The sequence below is a fragment of the Larimichthys crocea genome, chromosome III (assembly GCF_000972845.2).
Source record: "Larimichthys crocea isolate SSNF chromosome III, L_crocea_2.0, whole genome shotgun sequence".
Lineage (NCBI taxonomy): Eukaryota > Metazoa > Chordata > Actinopteri > Sciaenidae > Larimichthys > Larimichthys crocea.
Window position 1 is genome coordinate 29,693,333 of NC_040013.1, and position 21,149 is coordinate 29,714,481.

The window sequence follows — 21,149 nt, forward strand, 5'->3', positions numbered from 1 at the left end:
TTTTCACAGATCAGTGCTTATCATCATCACGGAACTCAGAAGGAATGAGTATATGCAATAAATTGAAGACAAATTGAAATTAATATCAAATGAATCATAAGATATGAAAAGATAGATACTACAACTAAACACAAAACACCAGGTCATACACCTGGGAAAAAATATTAGATGGATTTTCCCACAGGTTGACTGGCAAACTCCTTTCCTAGTGGTATGATCCAGTCTAGGAAGAAATCATCTTTATTAGGAATTTATGAATGGACAAATCATCAAATAGTGGCTGTGAATATGTAGTAATGAGATAAAAATGTGGGAAAAGACTACTACTAAATGTGAATCCTGAGTACTGGTTACATCTAACCTTAACAAAATAACCACAAGCAGTCTTTGGCCTTTTTTGTGCAGTTTACTCTCCGTTTATCCACACTTGTGTCCAGACTATTCTGAATCATCATGATTGCTTTGCAACAAGAACATTTATAAAAACAGAAAGACTAGACGTGTTAAGATCATTTATATCACTTTTATATTAAGTCCGTGACAATTTGTTGTCTTGGGGGAAAAAAGGCAGTACATTTATCAAATGTGATGAGTTTTCTTGAAGTTGTTGACTTGATTTACAACCAGATGTTTTTTACATCTTTCTCTCCAAGTATTCTTGTTTCTCTCTTTTTTTTGCTAAAATAACCTCTGATGGGGAGTATTGGTACACATTTAAAGGCATTAAATTGATCACATTATAGAAATGATAGCTCGGTTACTGAAATAACAGAAGATTAAAAAAAAAATCAGAGTCAAGATACTTTTGAAAAGACACATGTTGCTTCATTCAGAAACATGTTGAAGGAGTGTGAGTTTATGGATACAGGAAACATTTTTACACAGTTATGACTGGAGGTCATCATAACAGCACTATTTCAAAATGAGTCATTAAACTTCATATCTTCATGATTTGGCGCAAAGAAACCCACGAGTAGGCCAAGACTAAGAGTACAAGAGCAGCTCATGGAAAGGTATTTTCCCCTCAAACTCGACCCTGCAGTTCTACGTAACGTAGTTGACAATACACTGTATCTGACACTGCGCTGCTCTTGAACATACTGCATGACTGAACTGCAGCACGGCTTTCCAAACCATGTGTGTCAGCAAGTTAACACCAGCCGGAGTCTGAGCTCTCTTAAAGGGAAAATTCAGCCTGAAGAACTCATGTGCTCCCCCAGAATAATGATGTGAACATGAAGTCACAAAGCTTGGAAACAATCCTTCATGGCTCAAATTGATCTGATAAAATCTTACCTTGCTTGTGCAATATCATTATTTTTTTATAATCCACCTTCACTATTGTATAAAAACAAGCTAAACCATGACATTAATCTTAGATTCATTATCAGTTGATGCCACACTTTTACTTCCTGAATTATTCGGGGCTCACAGACATGGATGGACAGTCTCTGCTCAGTTGGTTGGATGCTGTATGCGGATTGTTTAGAGAAGGATTTTCCCTTTAAGAAACAAGAACGGTGTAAATGGCAGCTTTACAACAGCGGGGACGCAGTTACTGATTACTGCAAACTCAACAATGAGAAGTTAAAACTGTAGTTCAGCTTCAAAACATCTCCTCTGGCAACATTGACACTATTTAGTAAAATGTGTGTCAAGTTGGCCATCAGTTTTTCCTATTACGCCCTGCTGTTAATAAGCGGTTATTGTAAGATTTACTTCAAGTACACTGTGAACTGGACTGGAGATTAACTTGCTTAAGTGGTGGTTGCCTGCCAAGATCAACCATCCTTGTAAGTAATTTCACCAGCCAGCTGAAATATCTGAAAACAACAGGACCTCCAAGTGAAGCCTGGTTACCTGCCAAAGTGGCTAGTAGATGCCAAACCACAGCCAAACGTCACAAAGCACTCTGCAGGTGGCTGGTGGCTGATTTGGAGTCCAGATTGTGACACCTTGCAAGCACATCAGGCAGTTCGATGTAATATAATGCACTGTGGCACAGGTTTTAAGACATGAATCTGATGTGACGATATTATGAAATCAATAGAAAGTGTGTTCTGATTACAATTCACTCATGATGTGCTTATAACGTCCTGTAATTATGTCATATTAGCTACATGAGCTGCACCTTAATGCTGTTCCCAGGTCTTCTGATAGTACAGAATAACAAAGAGAGACCACCAAGCCAAAACCAAACAATCCTCCAGCTGCACAATGGGACATTATTGGCTGCACTAGCTTCACTTCTCATAAAAACACAGGTGCCTTTGCATGGGACTTCAGAGGCACAGCTTATTCAATAAGGCAATATGTACATGTGAAGTGTTGTGTATTTTCTCCTATGCTGTCATTTCATAAATAAAGTCTAAAATAATACTGTATACTCTAATGAAATGGCGACAATCACGATGGAAATTAATTTAAAGAAGAGGAAATAAAGCACCTGTAACATACTAATTAGGCCAAATTGTTGAGTCATGTTTGTGTACACTGGTCAGATAATACTCTAGTTTCTATCAGGCTTGAGGTTCATTTGAGGGCGTGTAAAGGGTGACGGCATTCCCATCTGTTAGCACAAACAGTTAGATAATTACATCTCGTCCTTAACAAGATTTTCAGACTAAATCTGAGCCAAAGCAACACTTTACCTGTCAGCCATCCAGCTTGTTGTAGCGCTACTTGTTATCACATCTAGCCTATACAGTTGATCGGTGGTGGGTATTCAGGATCACACTGTGTGCTGTAGACTAAGAAATCTCAAAGTTAATCAATACTTACTGAGAAGCTGTGTAATAATGAAATATAAATATAAAAAGAATCAATGAGTGATGTGATTACACCTATATGACAAGTGCTCTGTTCCTTAAGAACTAAACTATTACAATTAGCCCTGTAGATTGGATTCAGTCTGCAGTTTTTCCATATAAAAGTCAATTTAACAGACCGGCTACTATAAGTACTGGCATACCAATCAATCTGTTATAGATAATACTAGTCTTCTTTATGCAGTTCAGAAGATGAACAATGCTTTGCTTTTTTTTTTTTTTTGCTGAGAAATAAAACTGGCAAAACACAAAATTTACATTCTCCTCTTAAAAAAAAAAGGAAACAAAAACAAACATGTAAATAACATATTTTTTCTTCCAAAAATGAATTAGCCATTAGACATACAATACAATTACATAGATACATATTTTCAATACTGCACATTCAATCTGCCAAAAAAAAGTAATGATTACGAAGCCAACAAAGATGCTGCCATATATATATATATAGAGAGAGAGAGATGTATGTACAATGATTATAGCATTCATAATTGCACTATGCCTCAATAAATGTAAATTACAGGCTTATGTTCTTGGGAATTGTTAGGAAACAAAATACTTAAAGTAAACCTGGGAATGAGGAAGGTAGTGCCAATCAGAAACAAGAAGGGCTTACTTTGGTTAAAAACAACACTCTGCCCTTTTATGTAGGAATTGGCCAAATTGTTTCTCCACTGCTATTGAACTACAACAGTCAAGACAGCCGAGCTGTGATCGGACGATTATAAACACACAGCCATTATGTGACGGCAGGCCAGGGAGGAGGTGGTTTGTAGCCAACGCACAATGTTGTGATTTTGACAGTTCAAGCAGTTCAGTGCACTGGGTGGCGTCCTCCTTTCTGACAGGCTGATAACTAACTGTAGCTTAGGTCAGTCCACAGTGGAGGAGTATGTGTGTGTGTGTGTGTGGGAATACCTTAGTTGAATACTTCAAAATCTGCAGGAATCAGTTGGTCGATTAATTGGTCAGTCAGTCTGATTCTGCGTTCATTGGCCCCGCTTTATGTCCTCAACACTTTTCATTAAAATAGTAAACAGCGCAAAGTGGAGTTTGAGTTGTTTTGGCATTGGTAATAAATACACATATTACCATAAGAAAAAGCGTTAATGTGGCACAGTCGAACATAATCATATCATAACATTGTCTCATAAATTATTACCTCCTCAACTTCCTTTAGTCTGTGTAAATCAACCGGCCCCATCATGACAGAGCAGAGGTCCCCCCCCTGTGCCTCATCACCTGGTGCTCAGAGCTCAGAAAGCAAGTTTAAGAACCAAGTTTCTCTCACACTACTGAACTTCAATGGTCGTGTCCATGCTGGAGAACTGACATGTGACTGCCAATCAACGCACGACTTGGATTACCCCCCCTCAAAAAATGTGGAGGATGCATGCTCTACTTATCAGATGGTACCAAAGTCAATGCAATGCAATGTAGTAATAATAATAATAATAATAATAAAAATGATTGAAGTCAATCAATATCAAATCAGTGTGAAATAATTTAAAAATCACAGTTTATGCCTACATAGGAAGAGACTTGCCAATCAGTCCTTTGAAGGAAAAAGTTCAAGCTGTAAATTAGAGACCTGTTACATCATTTCCTGTCGGGCAAACAGGTAAATGCCCAGGATGAAGCTTCAGAATGAACCGACAGGTAAGGAGGGAGGGGATATAAGGAATTCAGACCCTTTTTTTTTCCTTCTTCTTGTCGTTTATAAAAAGGCAGGAGGGAGAGAGCACATTGCATTTGTTCCAGCTCTGATGTATCAGACTGACCTCAAGTGCACAAAGTAGTTTCTTTCTCTGTCAAAAATGCGCAAAGCCTAGAAACGAGGATAGCTGCTGTACATATTCAGCAGCAAATCCCTCCCCAACCCTTCCAAATATCTTGCCCCCCTCCATCCCTATATTTCATTAACTCCTTAAATAGCAAGATAACATTTACTTTTGTCACCCCTCGGGGACCAAGAGATCAACAAATGGCAAATAAATTAGTATTATGCAACCATTAGACGTTTTTTTTTCTCTGATTTTCTTGTGTGTGTATGATGTATCTTTTCACAGATCGCGTCAGTCAGTGTGTGTTGAGGGCTTCCTGCTGGTCGGCCCTGCTCTGCTCTACACCAGATTGTACTCCTTTAGGTTGAGCTGCAGGATGGTGTCTTTGACGGCGGCGAAGACGAAACGGATGTTCTCTGTGTCGGTGGCACAGGTGAAGTGAGAGTAGATGATCTTGTCGCTGTCTGGATTCAGATCCACGAACATCTTGAGGATAAACTCTCGCCCTGCTTGGGCATCCCTCTGGGGACCTGGAGAGGGAAGATTAAGCTCGATGAATACATGATTGTTTCATTCAGTTTGTTCTCACTACTGTTTGATTTTTACATTGTGTGTATTCGTTGAGTCCAAAACAAACAACTTTTCTGGGTGATAAAGACTAATGTTTCTTCATAACAATGCCACAATTAATCTACTTTCTACTCTGAAAATGTTTATAATACACATTTTTCTCGCATCTGTCCTGATTTCTTTATTAAAAACTACATTCTTTCAAAGTCCTTCCATTTCCACTCAAGAAAATTGAACACAAATTGCTTTTAACCATTGTAAATACTGCTACTGGCATATGTTTTACAGGCTGCTGTATTTCAGTCAAAAATTCAAAAAAAATGTTTATATGATATATGACATGAAATCAAATTTGAAGAGAAATGTTCTCTTGTGGCTGATATAATACAAATCTCAGACCAAACCAATACATCACTGATATATCTACATACTATATAAGGTGAATTTGGATGTCAGCCTGACAGTTTTCAGCATTTCTTGTCAGATACAGATTAACAGACAGATTTATAATGCAGCCTCATAATCTGACAAAATTCTGAAAATATTATACTGTTCGTATTTAGTCAGTTAATCAGTCCATCTTACAATAAACTTAAAGCAACTTTCTGTTTCTCCTCTCAGTCTGATCCATTCTCCTCTGTTGTTCCTCCTGTTGTTTTCAACATGTTAACTGCCTCCAATAGGAACAAACTCACATGCACCACGCCTCGAAAATCATTAGCGTCCCCACCCCTAACCTCTCAGACCTCAACAGTAAAGCCATTACACACAGAGCACAGAGTATTGCATACCACCCCAGCCAACACCTCCACCCTCTGGTCGTAGATGCAGATCCCTGGCCTTGAAACAGGGGTTTTCCCCTTTGCTATAGCATCACTTAACAAAACAACTTTGCGACTGTCATGTGCGGTGCCGTTACTCACCATCATACTCTGGGAAGTAGTCAACCAGATGAGAGTACATGATCTTCTCCTCCAACAGGTCCTTCTTGTTGAGGAACAGAATGACCGAGGAGTTTTGGAACCAGGGGTATGTGATTATTGTCCTAAACAGAGCTTTACTCTCCTCCATCCGGTTCTACAGGGAGTGTGAATGTGTGTGTGAGGACAGGAGAGGTGTGGGGGGACATACAGAGAGAAAGAAAGAGTTGTCTTAATTAAACTACAGTCTTTCATGCTCATTAAGTACAGATTTTAATAAACGTTTTACCGCACCAGAGGGAGAGCAGTAAAGATGAGAGAGAAGGGCGGTCATGGCCCCTTCAAGAGTTTAATTTCTCCACTAGCATCATTTCTGTGCTTAATTGGACAAAACAACCATTCTGAAAGCAAGCCTTAGGACTGCGCTGCTAAACACAATATCTCTTGTATATATGATAAAAAGTGATCTGACGTCAAGATAGAGAGGACGTGCAGCTGGTCAGTCTCTCTTTTTGCAGTTTGTAGTAACAAAGGAAGGAAAACACACATGGCCCACGAAAACAAGACTACAAACACACACATATGAACACACACCTGCTCATTAATACACTTTAGCAAACTGACACACACTCTTAAGAAGGAGATGTGGCCCAAGGCGATATTCAAAACAGCTGGCTGATCATTTACAAATGCTTTCCAAGGGGGAAAAAAAAAAAGGTGGAGCACAGCCAGGCAGGAGGAGAACCTGATTTCCATTGTTTTGAATGAGGAATAGCTTTTCATCTTCAGAGCCAACTCTTCTTCCACATCACATGAAACAATGAAGCCTTTTAAGAGGTGATTTTGAAAATGTGAAATGAAGCATCACGCGGGCAATATAATCGCTCAGTTTGGTCATTACATGTGCCCGCTTTCATTTGTCACAAACAAAACTAATCTCATTTTGAGGGAGTGTGTGTATTCATCATTCACCTCGTTGTCCGATTCCACCAAAACTTGGTCGTACTCGCTGAGTGCTACCAGAAACATGATGGATGTGACGTTTTCAAAGCAGTGGATCCACTTCCTCCTCTCCGACCTCTGTCCTCCAACATCCACCATCCTGTCACGGTGGCAGCAATGCAGAGGAAAGAGAAAACAGTCACTACAAGCACTGAAAACGTTCGCAGGTCTGTTTGAATCTCTTCTTAACTGAGAAAGCAACATATTTTGGAGCCATGTTTAAACAAAAAAGGCCAAAGGTGAAACACGTCATGCGTTGATTTTTGTGTGTCACTATGACTACTACTTCCACCATGATTCTACCTAAAATGAGACTAAACACAAAAGGGATATACTATGTGTAATATTCTCAAGAATCAAAACTGAAAGTACATATTCCAAAACACTTGAATCCGTTTGAAAATACTCAATTACATGTTCAGCACTGCATTTATAATTTTACTTTGATTTTACACCTTAACAAAGCACCATGTGTTATTTATACTTTGAGTTTACCTGTAGTGGCATATAAAACATGAATCCACAGTGTAAACAATCATATACAACAACCTGATAAATGTAGTAAATAACTGGTCAAATCCATAGTAGTTGAGGATTATTATTATTCTATTGTTTTAAGAATTATTGAATGAATTAAAGTGTTTTCTTTGCACATGACCGTGAACATTTTCTGTGTTATAAGCTGTGACTATTAACAGCAAATATATTTCTTCACTCACCTGAATATGACGCTCTGCAGGTCAAACGGGTATTCAATGATGCCCGTGGTGGGGACTCGAACCCTCAACACATCCTGCTGGGTGGGAAGGTAGGCAGGCTCAGCGATCCGATCCAACGCGTTCAGGTAACTACAATCACACAGAGACAGAGCATAGTCATATATATATAGTCTTTTTTTGACATCTGTATCTCTTGAATTGTATTCCAGTCTACTCACTATTTAGTGGAGTCTGAGAGTTGATATTCCCTCCTTCGATCATAGCACTCCTGGATGCCCGGGTCATTCCATAAGCTCTTAATTGCGTCTACGTAAGGATTCTCGAACATGCCGATCTTTTCTACATCCACCTCTCTCACAATGTTGGCGTTGCCCTGAAAAGAAGCGACAAAGAGAAAAAGTTTATTCATACATTTTTATCTAACAACCCCAAACAAAAAGGTAGCACTGCATTTTTTTTGGATAATCTAAAAACACAGTAACTAGAAAAGCCAATCAACATATAGCTTATGTAGTCCTAATTATCACCAGCTTATTTTCCTCACTCGCTCACATTTTCTATATCTAGAAATTTCTTTACACCTCCAGGCTCAGCATGGACCTAATATCTGAAGCACAAATCCCACTGGGCCTATTAAGGGGAAAGTTTTTTTCTGTCCCAGATTCCCATTAAAACTCTCCTGTGTCCCCTGACAAAAGATCAACATGAGCCTGAATGTTGAAACTGTTTCATTACCATAAAACAAACTATAGCTATTATGATAACAACAAACTATGAACTGCAGAGTTCCGAACAGTCCTTATACTATAGGCCTCCAATTTAAAAGTTTAGTGGTCTGTTCAGTGGTCTACACTGTAATATTTTCATGGTTGGTCTTGATTAGCCTGCAATTTTGGCATTTCCGATAAATGCTCACACAGCCAGTATAAACACGATTGACAGGTTTTATTTTCACTTCCTTTATGTCCCTTTGTCAAAGGTATTATAGTTCCCCTTTTTAGCCTGATGTATATGAGAACACAGGGATGTCGGGTGTAAAGTTAGACGGGCATTCAGTTTCCATTTCATTATCTCATTAATTACACTGTTTGTTGTGCTTTCATTTGTACTACAGTGTTTTTCTACTGACTCTACTTCTAAATGTCTCTGAATATACAAACTTGTAAACACACTGACCATTGATTTACTGTGTAGTGAAATGTAGCAATCGGGAAATTTTTGATTTTTTTAGATATATGAACAGGATCACGGTGACATTGTTTTTACTCAGCATATTTGGGGGATGTGCTTGGCCTTTAGTGTGTTCAAGCTGGCTGAAACAGCACATTCAGTTTCATTCTAACGAGCACGAGGGAAATGAAAGCACACACAGAGAATGATGACCCACCAAGACACCACAGATAAGTGGCTGTGCTGTGGTCAAGTTAAATCCAAGTTGTGGTGCTACCATTTTAAACCTCCCTGTTCATGTAATACACCTTTTTGATCTTTTTTTTTGTCTTAAGCATGGAAATGTAATGTTTTATATGACGAATTTGATACAAAGCTGTATCTCAGTGCATACAGTGTGTGAGAATTAAACGATTTCTTTTTGTTTAAAGATAGAGCTGTTTGTTCTGTCAGCATAATGTCACACATACAAAAAAAAAATATAACCAGCATAGAGTGGCATCTGTTATGTGACAACCTGTATCTTTACCGGGACAACAGCCTTCAGAAATCTGCCCCTAAGGTCTGCCCTTATTTTTTCAGAAATACCTACTTTTCATTAAAAACATCTGTCTTCTGATGCAAATCATTGACCGCATCATTAAAATGTTCTGCTCTATCCAGACCATTATCAAACAAGTAAAGCACAGAGCAGAACTTCAAGAATTAATTTACTAACATGAGGAGGTCTCTACACATTCCCTCCTCTACTGAAATTAATGGAAGCCAATGGTAACTGGTGTACTTGTATATTATAAAATGTGACTAACCAAAATTTATTTCTAATACAGTTACAATATCAAAATGTTATATTCATACCACCTTTCCTGTGCATTATCAATAAAATACTCCATCTTAACATCCCAAGATTATGACCCGAGTTGAGTATATCACACTAAAATCTACTAAATAATCTGTCAAACCTTTCTAACCAAATCTCTACAAAACCTTTCAGCAAACAACCTCTGACTGGACCGTGGCAAGGCAGGGAGGGGCTAAAGCTGAGTGGTGTGCTGTCACCTGTAATGGTCTGCAATGGTGATGACTACTACGCTCCACTTCCTTTCATTTGTCACTCTGGTGGGGGGGGATAAACTGCGGTCATTGTTACAGCTCCCATAGCTTTGACTACAAGGGTAACTCATGCAATTGAAAAGGGTGGATAAATAAAAAAAAAAGAACCTGCTGAAGTGATAGTTACGTAAAGTGAGGTCAAATTTGGTCTCTCGTGTATTTGCATACGTGTATTTGTGTGTACACAGTATATCCAGGGAAACACACAAGCAAACACAAATACACACAGGGTGTGATGGAGGGCTGGGGTGCTCTAAGGACACAGGAAGTGTCAAAAAGTGACAGGAAATGATTATGGATGACTGTTCTAAATAAGATAGACAGCACTCTAATAATAAACAAGAATGCTGTGGCATCTTTCTCTCTCTCTTTTTCTCAAACTATTAGTCATCCTTCATGACGATGTTGATATTTCAGTTGAAGAATTTGAAATGGCTCGAGTGAGAGGATCTCATTTACCTTGTTGTGCTCATATTTGTAGGGGATCTTAAGCGTCTCCATGGCTCGGATCATTGCCTGCATGGCTGTGAAGATGTTCTGATAAACCAGTTTGGTGAAACCCCTTTTGTCCTCGTCTGAGTAACCAGTGCCGTGGATAATCCTCATCTGTTTGATGAATGTGCTCTTCCCACTTTCCCCAGTGCCTGAGAAAGTAGACAGGGAAATACACAGGATGAAAAGAGGAGAGTTTATTTATTTTGTCCCCAAACGGACATTTAGTCATTTGCGAACAGCAGGGGCGTAACAAAAGTTTAATTTTCACAATAAAACAATGAATTAGTTAATAATTAGAGTCGAGCAACTAGAGGACAGCCATAAAATTCTTCAAACATGCTGACATTCTTGCAGATAAGAGTTCAATCAGACACCTCGTTCCACAGTTATGCGTTAGGGTGGACATGCAAGTGGGACATTCTAACACTTCCCATCAGATTCTGATAGTTATATCATTGAATATGAAATTAATTAAACAGATTCAATTTTAAAAAAAAGGCGCAACCCATGAGGTCGCAGATCAATAATGAATTAACTGCCATAAAACAAACAAGAACACAAGAAGGCAACCTGCAATCAATCATTTAAAGGATGCCAAAAAAAATCCAAGCCTATACCGATTCTGCACCAACATGTTTGGTTACATTAATAGTGATGTGCAAATCTGCTCCTTCAGGAGCTAAATACAGCACGAAATTCCATGTGCAAGTTTTAATTTGTTGAAGAGAATTGATCTCCTCAGATCTGATCAGCCTATGAAAATTATTCCACCCTCGCAGTGCGGTGTGGGGCAGAAAAGGTTTTAAAAAAAGAACCCTCATTCAGTCCAAACTTCACATCCTGTCAGCCAATGTTGGTACACTGGTGGATATGTTTAGGATTTATGGATGTAAAAAATCTAAATTTGCTTTCTGATAAATAAAACTGAAAAATTATTAAATTAGTTATTATTAAAATGAATCAGATGCGGGGGTGAACATCATCATCACTACTGTCGTTAATTAAGGCTTTGACAGCAAAATAAGCTTTAAAGTCCATTAGTGATGCACAAAATACAAACACTCACAACATTTTCAATTCCCAGCTGCTCTTTCCTATCTCTGCTCTTGCACACCGGGTGCCAAATATCATGCGAGTACACAGTTTTTGTGCTGTTATATCTGGAACCATAAGAAACATTAATGTGTCTGAATCACAAAAGGCAATCACTTTAACGGACAGACAGAAGCTGGTGGTAAAAAAAACACACAAAAAATCAAAACAATGATCCTAAACCGACTGAAAGGCCAAAAAGAGCTGAGGGATTCAGCAGAATTAGGTGATAATTCTCTGTGGTTTTGTTACTATGAACAACCCTTTTCACATTGCACATGGTCACTTAATCTATTGTTAATGTAGAAAATATTGACTAGTGCAGCTTTAAAGTGAAGTGCAAGCAAGGCAAATTATCTGGGAATGAAAACTATTCTAAAAATATTTATAAATTGAAAAGCTTATTTGGACTTGTCCTGAGGGGGGAAAAAAAGCTGAATCATGGCTCTCTGTAACACAACATCCTATCTCGGAAGAAACATGTGCGCGCACGCGCACGCGCACGCACACGCACACACACACACACGCACACACACAGTATGTACTCACTCACTCATGCACAGAGTCAGTCACACATGTAATATTATGTGCTGGTTACTTTCCTCTCAGCCTGTTTGCTTGGTCTGGTGACAGACCAAGAACAACATCTCTCTCCGTCTCAGTGGTGACAGGGATTATTTGGGTGTGAAGAGCTGGGGGTGTAGTTTCTCTTTGGTTCATTGAGAATCTTGGCAGACGAACAGAACCGTCTAACTTTACTTCACCGCTAACTCTTGAATAACTTTGGCAGGAAGGAGTGCATATGTGTGTTTTGCATGGCAGTGGCCAAGAGATGTGTTGCATTCCAGTGTAACCTACAGACTCTGTTATAAAAGCCTAGTTTTACACTCCTTTGTACTGTGTAATATAAACTCTATTTTAGCCAAATTAGCCTCCCTATTTTGGGCCCGCAACACAGACTAAGCACTTTACAAATCCAAGCTACAGACTAAACTATTGCTGAAACACTATAACCTCTACAGAAACAGCTTTTCTATTGTAGGGCTGCCGATTTAGAGTGGGGAAGGTAGTAATGACAAAAGTGGAGTTGGCACGGTTACCCTTGAAGTGCTTTTTAGCCAAGCTCTTAACCCTTAAAATCCTATTTACAAATTCATTTTATAAAGTGCATGCAACAATGAGGATATGCTACCATGCACAGAGACCAATCATAAAAACACCAAGGAAAAGTTCATACATGCTCACGCCATCCGACTGGATTTTTAATGAATCTGTGCTAGATGCTACTGCTAAATAAATATTGTTGCATTATCCTTTGGTGCCTTTTGAAATACACACCTTGTAACACCGAAGGGTGGGCAGGACTTGCCACCGCCTGCCTTCCATCCACATACACACTCTGTCCACCTATTACATTAACCTCAGTGACAAGTAGGAGATCTTGCAGACCACAAACAGTGTTGCACAAGAGTTAATGCCTTACAGCATCCACCCTAAAAATAGACACACTCTATTTTTTAAAAAACAGCCAAAGTGGAACAGTGAGTAATCTCAAAAAACTTAAATTAACCGTGCCAGTGGGTTTTTTGGATTTGTACTGGCACAGAGTTTCCGAGTCGCTCTTGTGCAGCATAGTTCTAATCTCCTCGTGGCTGTTCAAACATAGAAAAGAAGTCCTCACAAAAGAAGAAGCATGTGAGCGGTTCATAAATTCATCCATAGATAGCCTGACCTGATAGACTGACGCTCGGATTTTGTTTTATGTTACAAAAATTAAATGCAATGGATCTTAAGACAGCCAAATCTACTTTTAAAATGGTTGAATGTGTGGAGTAAATGTTCATAAACTACTATCCTACAATACAATATTCTACACAGGTTACCTTAGGTTACAGAAATTATTACAGTATTATAACAGCTGTGTGAGTAATAATGTTTTAAAATATTGAAGAAAACTATGTCTCCAGAATAATACATTACTTCACCACATCTGGGTTCTAATGGATTTTCTCTATCACCCAAGGGTGAGACACTGAAAAAGATAAGAGAGACAGAGAGTGTGAGTAGACTGAGTGTGTGCTCGCCATTAGAGGCTGCGCCTTTCAAACCAATACAATGACCCAGGATTACCCGGTGTTTGAGATCGGTGTGAAAGGATCGACATTACATCTGAGGTGAGCATGCCTGATCCGGCTTCATGTCTAGGAGCATGGAGCAACTCCTGGACGTAGTGCAATACCACATGCTTTAGTCTAAATTGCTGTGTTTCTCTGACTACAGTCTGTAGTATCTGTGCAGTAGTCAGCTTGAAAAAAACACACTACATAGGTTACTTTAAATCCACTCTTTTCCAACATGCGTTAATCAGACTGTGGTTTACATCCCTTACAAACTCTTACAACCGTTTAACAAGGCTCACACACTGCTTGGTTCTGATTTGAAATGAAGAGCTACAGGATTATTATACAGCTTTAAGGAAGTGACTACTCACTGATTTGACAACTATACACACACACACACACAGGTTTACGTATTTGTAGTGTTGCAGCGTTGTGTGTGGAGCTACAGTTGCAGACCTGGGACTGACCCGTATTTATCAGTCTTGAATGAGCGATAAATCCCACAGAATGAAACTGAACTTGATCTTTTATTGAGCAGTTGGAACTCTTGAATGATGTTTGTAGAAATGATCTGAGGAGCCGGTTCTCACTTCTGTGGGTGTCAAATCGATTCAGTGTTAATGGCAGGCAGCCTTAAGCCAGCACCGGTAAATCTCTAGGTAAAACAAAAGGCAGAGATATGAATTCAATGGAAAAAAAAAATACTTTGCTGTGCCCACGTAGTTTACTACACAGCATTTTGATTCTTCTCTACTGGTGTGAATATCTGCCTGTTAATGTTGACTTATTTTAGTTTAAGACAACTAGAAGTCAATAATGTTAGTGTATTATGACCTGTTGTAGTAGAATATAATCATATTATAAAATGTTTTTTAAAAGGTTTAAGTTTTCCTCCCTAATTCCGCAGCACTTGGCTGCATTCATAAAAGAATCATATGACATCTTTAGTGCTTCCTCTCACAATTACAACCATGTGTTTGTTAAAAGCTTGTAAAAGTTTGCGGTGGACTTTGTTCAGACGTAGCCTTGACAAAGTTCCCACAGCTTTCTTTTGTCCGATAAAAGCAGCTGACAGTGATTGGAAAGATCAACACTTTTGCAAATGTTTTTGACAGACGATGTGCAAAAATCTGGGTGTAAACGTGCAGATTAAACGTGTTCAGTCAAAACTGTTCAGCTGTGCAAACTCTGAACACAGTTTAGCAGATATTTTCTGTGACTATGAAGATAATTCCATCATCAAAGTCGTACCTTTACCTTCAAACCCCGTCATCCAACTTGTCTATGATTTTCTCTGTGGATGCGTATAAGTATGTGTAAGTGTGTAAAGGGGGACAGACATCATAATCTAGGTCCAATGGTCTCTTGAGGGTTTGAGCTGGGCTGTGCCACTTTCGTAATTGAGCCATTTCAAATCAATTTAGCAGACAGACACGCTGATAATTATTCATTTTTAACCCCTCTGACCTCAATGCTGGATAAAGTTTGTGAGGTTGCACAAAAACGCAAGAAAGTAAAACACATTCATTTTATCTTGTCTGAATTGTACTGTATCCTAAAATTGTAGCACACCAACTACCGGTTATCTCATTTTTGATAAATCCACTGATTATTTACGAATTATTTAAAATATGAAATTGACAGATTTACATTAAAATTGCTTCTTTTAACTCCAAACCCAAAATATACTTAGTTCAAGAAAAAGGAAATCCTCATATTTCTATATGTGTGTGTGCACATGCACAGTAAACACTCATAGATAGTATAAAATATGACGTATCCGCGATATCACCCATCGCTTTCTGTGTGTGGTGGCTTTGGCCTCCGCCATCTTGGCAGTCCTGCCTCTGCCTCCAGGTTAATCTAAAAAAAAATGGGCAAAGATGTGCAAGGTCGGTGGAGCTGTTGTTGTCTGAATGACGCTTCGGTGCTCAAACAACCTACCTTTAACACACCCACCCCTCAATTAAAATCACTATACGGTTAATTATGCAAAACATCAGCCTCAGCACTGTGAAGTTGGACATTTTATTATGGGAGCTTATGAAGATTGACTCATTCTGTAGCCAGCCTCAAGTGGTCGTTACGTGCACTGCAGTTTTTGCCGTTTCTGAATTATGTATAGAGGTTGCCACTTGGTGCCAAGTGTTTCTAGTTAAAAGTACTGTATTCATGATCTATACAAACACTACACACACATGGCCATCATACAAAGGATCATGGGAATTTGGTTCGCTGATCATAGGGATTAAAAATAAAAATAAAAAATACTGCTGGATGTCAGAACATCATTTGAAACTGTCAGCTTTCAAAATGTCAAAAACATCTGTGTTCACAGCTGCATTACCATAATTCCAAGAAAAAAAAATAGTGTATAGAAGAACACAGATTCTATGTCACCATTGCTAGGCTAAATTGCTGCTTTCCTCTCTCCTCCATTCATCTTGAACTTCCCATGACTGCAGAGGTTTGGAATCTCAGCTAATGTAATGGAGCCACAGCTTCTACCTTCTTTCCCCTGTCACTTTACATTTCTCCAGATCTAATGTCATGCTTAAGGAGAAGTTAACTTTCAACTAAAGATAAGTCTAGATGTTTAAAGTGCATTTCCCCTTAAACAAGGTCTTACAATCCAACAAATCTCCCTAAACCAATGCATTGTCACCGTGATGACAGCCACATAAACATTGGACATGTAGGGTTTGAATTTCCTGCACATTTTAGAAAGTTTTGCAAGTCTAGGAGAAGTGCCCCTCTTTATCTCAAGGACTAGTCAAGTGCCCTCTTAGCGTTGTCCACTACTCCTCCAGTGCAGCAGCTCGGTCAATGAACCTTAACAAAGTAAGTTAATTTGTTCCGTTCTAAATGCACTATATCTTATTTTATCTCCTACCCTGGCTACCATGTGTCCATCACTTTTATAAGTGATTAGCAGTTTGAAAGACAATACTACAAAATCAGACAAAATCATGTTTGTTTTGGGAATAAATCTTGTTAACATAAATCTTAGATGTTAGAGCACGCTTGTTTTCTCTTGATTTGTCGTTCTCAAATGAATCTGATCCCTCAACATTTTTCAAGCAGACATTTTGACTTGTGATGAAGAAAAACACAGATGGAACTTATAAAATTAATGATGGCTCTGTTTTTTTTTTGCCATGCAATGAAGCACTTAACTTGACAAGTCAAGATGTCTGCTGTAGAAAAGTTCTGTTCAACTTAGGTTATTTCACTTTTTGGATAAAATCACAAAATATCAGACATATTGATGACACAGCTGTATTTTGGCTCTGTCAGTTAACATAAAACTTGATGAACAAGAAGACTTATCTGTGTTTCCTTTCCTTGCAAACGAGATCTATGAGCTGTTTGAATGGGCTATGACAGTGATTTAATTTTCAGTTCACGTGTTTATGCTCGTGTATTGCCGGAGGAGATCGATTTCAGTTGGTTCACGCTGAGATGCCCTGCCTCATTGTTCTTGTGCTTCTGGCGGACATCGATTCTTACTGGACATTTCCTGAGTCACCTTTCTTGGTGAAGACTTTAGTATCTCTGACTCATTAGCTGGCTTTAAACTATTCATGTGCCAGACATTTCCTAAGTGTAACACTAGCATACCCCATCCTCCTCCTCCCTCTTCATTACTCTGTTGCTAGTTATGTATTCTTGGTCATCTGCCCGGGAAAAATGAGTGTTAATTTTAGTAAATGTGCCTTATTAGTTTAGAAAGCCTTAATGGATATTAAATGCACAATGAGGTTGGATTAAATGCTTGCAATGTTTTTTAAACTTGCTCATTTGTGGGCCTCAATGTTCAAAGTAGTTTGTAGTAATAGTAGTTAGTAGGTTTTAAGGACTAAAAGTAAAGTTTAAAAGTGAATATGATATATGCCCCAGTAGCCCACCAGGTAGAGTGTGTACCACATGGCCAGGCTGAGTTGTTACCGCAGGTTTGAGTCCAGCTAGAGTCCTTTGCTGCATGTCATGCCCTTTCCTAAAGTAAATGGACTGTACTCCTATAGTACTTTCTAGTCTTCTGACCACTCAAAGCCCTTTTACACTGCATATATCATTCACCCATTCATTCAAAACTTATGGCACTGGCTGCCATGCAAGGTGCCAATTGCTCATCAGTTTCTGGGAGCTAACCATTCCCACACCGATGGTGCAGCCTTCGGGTTCAGAATCTTGCCACTTCGACGTGCAATCTAGAAGAGCCAGGGATCGAACAGCCGATTATCTGATTAGTGGACAACCCGCTCAACCGCCCCATTAAAGCAAAAAGGCCATTAACTAAGCAATGGATAACTTTGAAACTTGACTAGGAAAGTTTTGTGCCAGATCCCATAGGACATTAAGCAATTAGAGTTTTACAACCCATAATACGCTGATATCATATGGGTTAATGAATCCACATAGCGTATGTACACTTTCCTCTGGTTAACTCTACCACTGATAGTGGGAGTGGTGGAGTCTGTATCAAATATAATGCGCTCTCACTGTGAATTCAGAGCCATGAGCTCATAAATTTAATGAGCTCTTGTCTCGCTGAAAAAACGGTTGTTTTAACCATAATTGTTTTGTGAGCTCAGACATGCGCACGTTGGTGTATGTATGAGTGTCTCTTATCCTGGTTTAGCCCAGAACATACTCCTATCACATTTCCTATCTATACTCCAGCCAGCCTCTAAATGCCACCACTTAAATTGTCCCTACAGCACCACACAGCAGACGACTGTCTGTTAAAACACTTTAGTAGTAGTAACATCTTGTAAATGTAAAATTTTACTTTCTGTGTTTGTTAGAGAGGAATCACACATATGGTGCATCATTACAGGAAACTTTTTACTCTGCTGCTTAATGGATCGTATCTTCCCTAGTAGTCGATACTCAAAGACATTAATTGTAAGCATCCTGTCATTAGAGGCGTGCTATTAAACCACTCTGAAATATAATAGCCTCTATTGATAGGACCAACTGATAAAGCTACAACAATATATATTTATATATATATATATATATATAGTCAAATGTTTTGTATCACATGGAAATACTGACTAATTATTGAATAAATACCATATACTGTCTAAAAAAATACGGCTAAACTTCATCACTTCTCAGTTTGGGTCACTAGCCGTTTATGTGTTTGCATAATGGGCGAATTGTTGGGTATTAAAAGAGATTAGACTGCAGCAACAACAACAACACAATTATTTGCACATAGTTTACAAGGGAGGTGGCAGCCTTCAAATCCTGTTAAGGGGGATTCATTTCCTCATTTTGTACTAACAGGAGGGCAAAGGGGAACTCTTTCTCCTTCAACCTATCTTAAAAACATCCCTCAAGAACAAAGTGGCTTGGATGATGTGACCTCAAGTCCACCACCACCTTCTCCTCCGTGCATTCTCTGAGGAACTGAGAAAGAGGAGGGCGCTGGATCGGGAAGAGAGGTTTCTGGCACCACTCACCACGGTCATCACAACTAATGGGCTTTTTGTTGAAAATCTAATTAAAAGCGGGATGGTGAGTAGATGACTTGTTTTCCTCAAATTTCTCCAGTATGACTAATGCTTCTCGACAGGACTGCCACCCCGCCACCCTCACATTTCACAACCCCAGTGTGAAAATGCACAGGTACTCCATGATATTTACTAAAGTCAGTTATTTTAGAGTTAGTCGTTTAGAGGCTTAAAAAAAATACGACAAGGGAATAGGATAGACAAATAGATCTGTCTCCACTCATTGTCTCTCTGCTGCTGCGTGAACAGATTTATGCATTCATGGTGGATGCATGAGCATACCGACACGCATGCTTCTATGCAGCATGCTTCCAACCTTGCTCCACAGACTTGACACCTGTTATATAATCATTGCCAGGGTTAGGTGTTAAGCTGCAATACTGCCTTGATTACTCCCAATAAAACGCTAGACTTTGGCCCAGGTTACAGCGAGTACATGACCTGGAAGGGTCCCTCTAGGGCCTGGCTACACAGGTTGCAATGCATGGAAAACAGGGTAAGAGTTATCTTACCTGTTTGCATTACCTGGTGAGCATTTGTTTCCTAACTGGTTGCAGTTATTCAAATCAGGTGTGTGTTTTCACACTATAGGCCTGGCTGGGCAGCATCTCCTCCCTCTGCTGACCTGCCAAATCTGTGCTCTCCACTCACACATTTCAACCACACACACTCCCCAACTTCACTCAGGTAGGATTGTAGGAAGTCACATTAATAGACCCCCCCGTGTTTGTATACATTTCCTCACCCTTGCTCCCCCTCCACCCCCTGATAAAAAGGTATTTCAAGTGAGAGGTGCTCTCTCTGCGTGCACCGTGTCGAGCTTACCGAGAAGCAACAGTTTCAGTTCCCGGCGTGCGTCCCTCTTATCCCGGCGGAGCTGCCTTTCGATCTCGTCGTTGATCCGCCTGGCTTCTTTCGCCTCCTCGCTGAGGCAACACGCCATTATGGATTCCAGGGTCATCCTCTCTCTCCTTTTTATTTGTTTTTTTTTTGTTTGTTTTTACGCACTTCTCTGCTTTTCCACCTCCTTTTCTTTAGCGATTCATTCAGATTTCAGATCGGAGTAAAAAGGAAAAACAAACAAAAAAACAAGAGGCCTGTGAATGCAAAATATCGTCCTCATACAGGCCCGGTTTGTGGTGAAATAAACGCGTGGACGCCCTTTATAATGAGTGTGAAGAGCGCACAGATTGTGCCGGAAAGGAAAAAAAATAGATATTTGAGAAATTATTGACCCCCCTCCCCTCCCACCCCCTCCCCCCTTTCGTTTTCGCACTTTCTTTGCCTCTCGACAGCTTCAAAATAAGTGTCCAAAGCGGGTTTGAGTTGAATATCTGTGCAATCTTAATTGGTGTAATCTGCTTTTCCTTCTCAATATGATCAACAGATCCTCCTAAGACACATCCTCCGTGCTGCTCTGTGTGATCTCGTTAAGCGTTGCCATCCGTACCCGGCCACCCCTCTCTCTCTCTCTATCCCTCCCCTCTCTCTCTCTCTCTCTCTCTGAAAGTCTTTCAATGTTGGTCTTTTTCAATCAGCGAAATCCCTTATGTTCAAGTTATCGTCCGTGGGTGAGGGCAACAGGGAGGAAAAAAAGAAAAAACACATGCGTAAAGCTGTCGCTTTTTATTTTCCAATGGCTCGACTCCCGGGCGTGGTAAGGCAGAATATGGCGGACTTTCACTCCAATCCGCTAGGCTGGGATACAGTACAGTTATCTCTCTCTGTCTGCTCAAAAAAAAAAAAAAAAAGCCAAGAAAGCCACACATAACATAGCATATCAACCGGAGCTCTCGGTGCGCAATGGAAATATT

General features: G+C 39.5%; 1 protein-coding gene across 1 annotated transcript; it reads right to left on the reverse strand.

The window, feature by feature from the left end:
* Positions 1 to 687: 687 nt before the first annotated feature.
* LOC104920278 (guanine nucleotide-binding protein G(q) subunit alpha) lies at positions 688 to 21,139 on the reverse strand. The gene is made up of 7 exons (XM_010732496.3): positions 20,161 to 21,139; positions 10,566 to 10,750; positions 8,042 to 8,196; positions 7,824 to 7,952; positions 7,075 to 7,204; positions 6,106 to 6,259; positions 688 to 5,142 (listed from the first exon to the last, which is right to left on the reverse strand). The coding sequence occupies exons 1-7, from the start codon at positions 20,294 to 20,296 to the stop codon at positions 4,952 to 4,954; spliced, it is 1,080 nt and encodes a 359-aa protein (XP_010730798.1). The 5' UTR covers positions 20,297 to 21,139; the 3' UTR covers positions 688 to 4,951.
* Positions 21,140 to 21,149: the final 10 nt, after the last annotated feature.

Coding starts and splice junctions, on each gene's coding strand:
- LOC104920278 (XM_010732496.3), bottom strand. CDS start 20,296: ATGACCCTGGAATCCATAATGGCGTGTTGCCTCAGCGAGGAGGCGAAA. Junction 7,205..7,823: donor CTGCAGAGCGTCATATTCAG/GTGAGTGAAGAA, acceptor CCACCGTGACAG/GATGGTGGATGTTGGAGGAC. Junction 5,143..6,105: donor CTACTTCCCAGAGTATGATG/GTGAGTAACGGC, acceptor TTCCCTCTCCAG/GTCCCCAGAGGGATGCCCAA.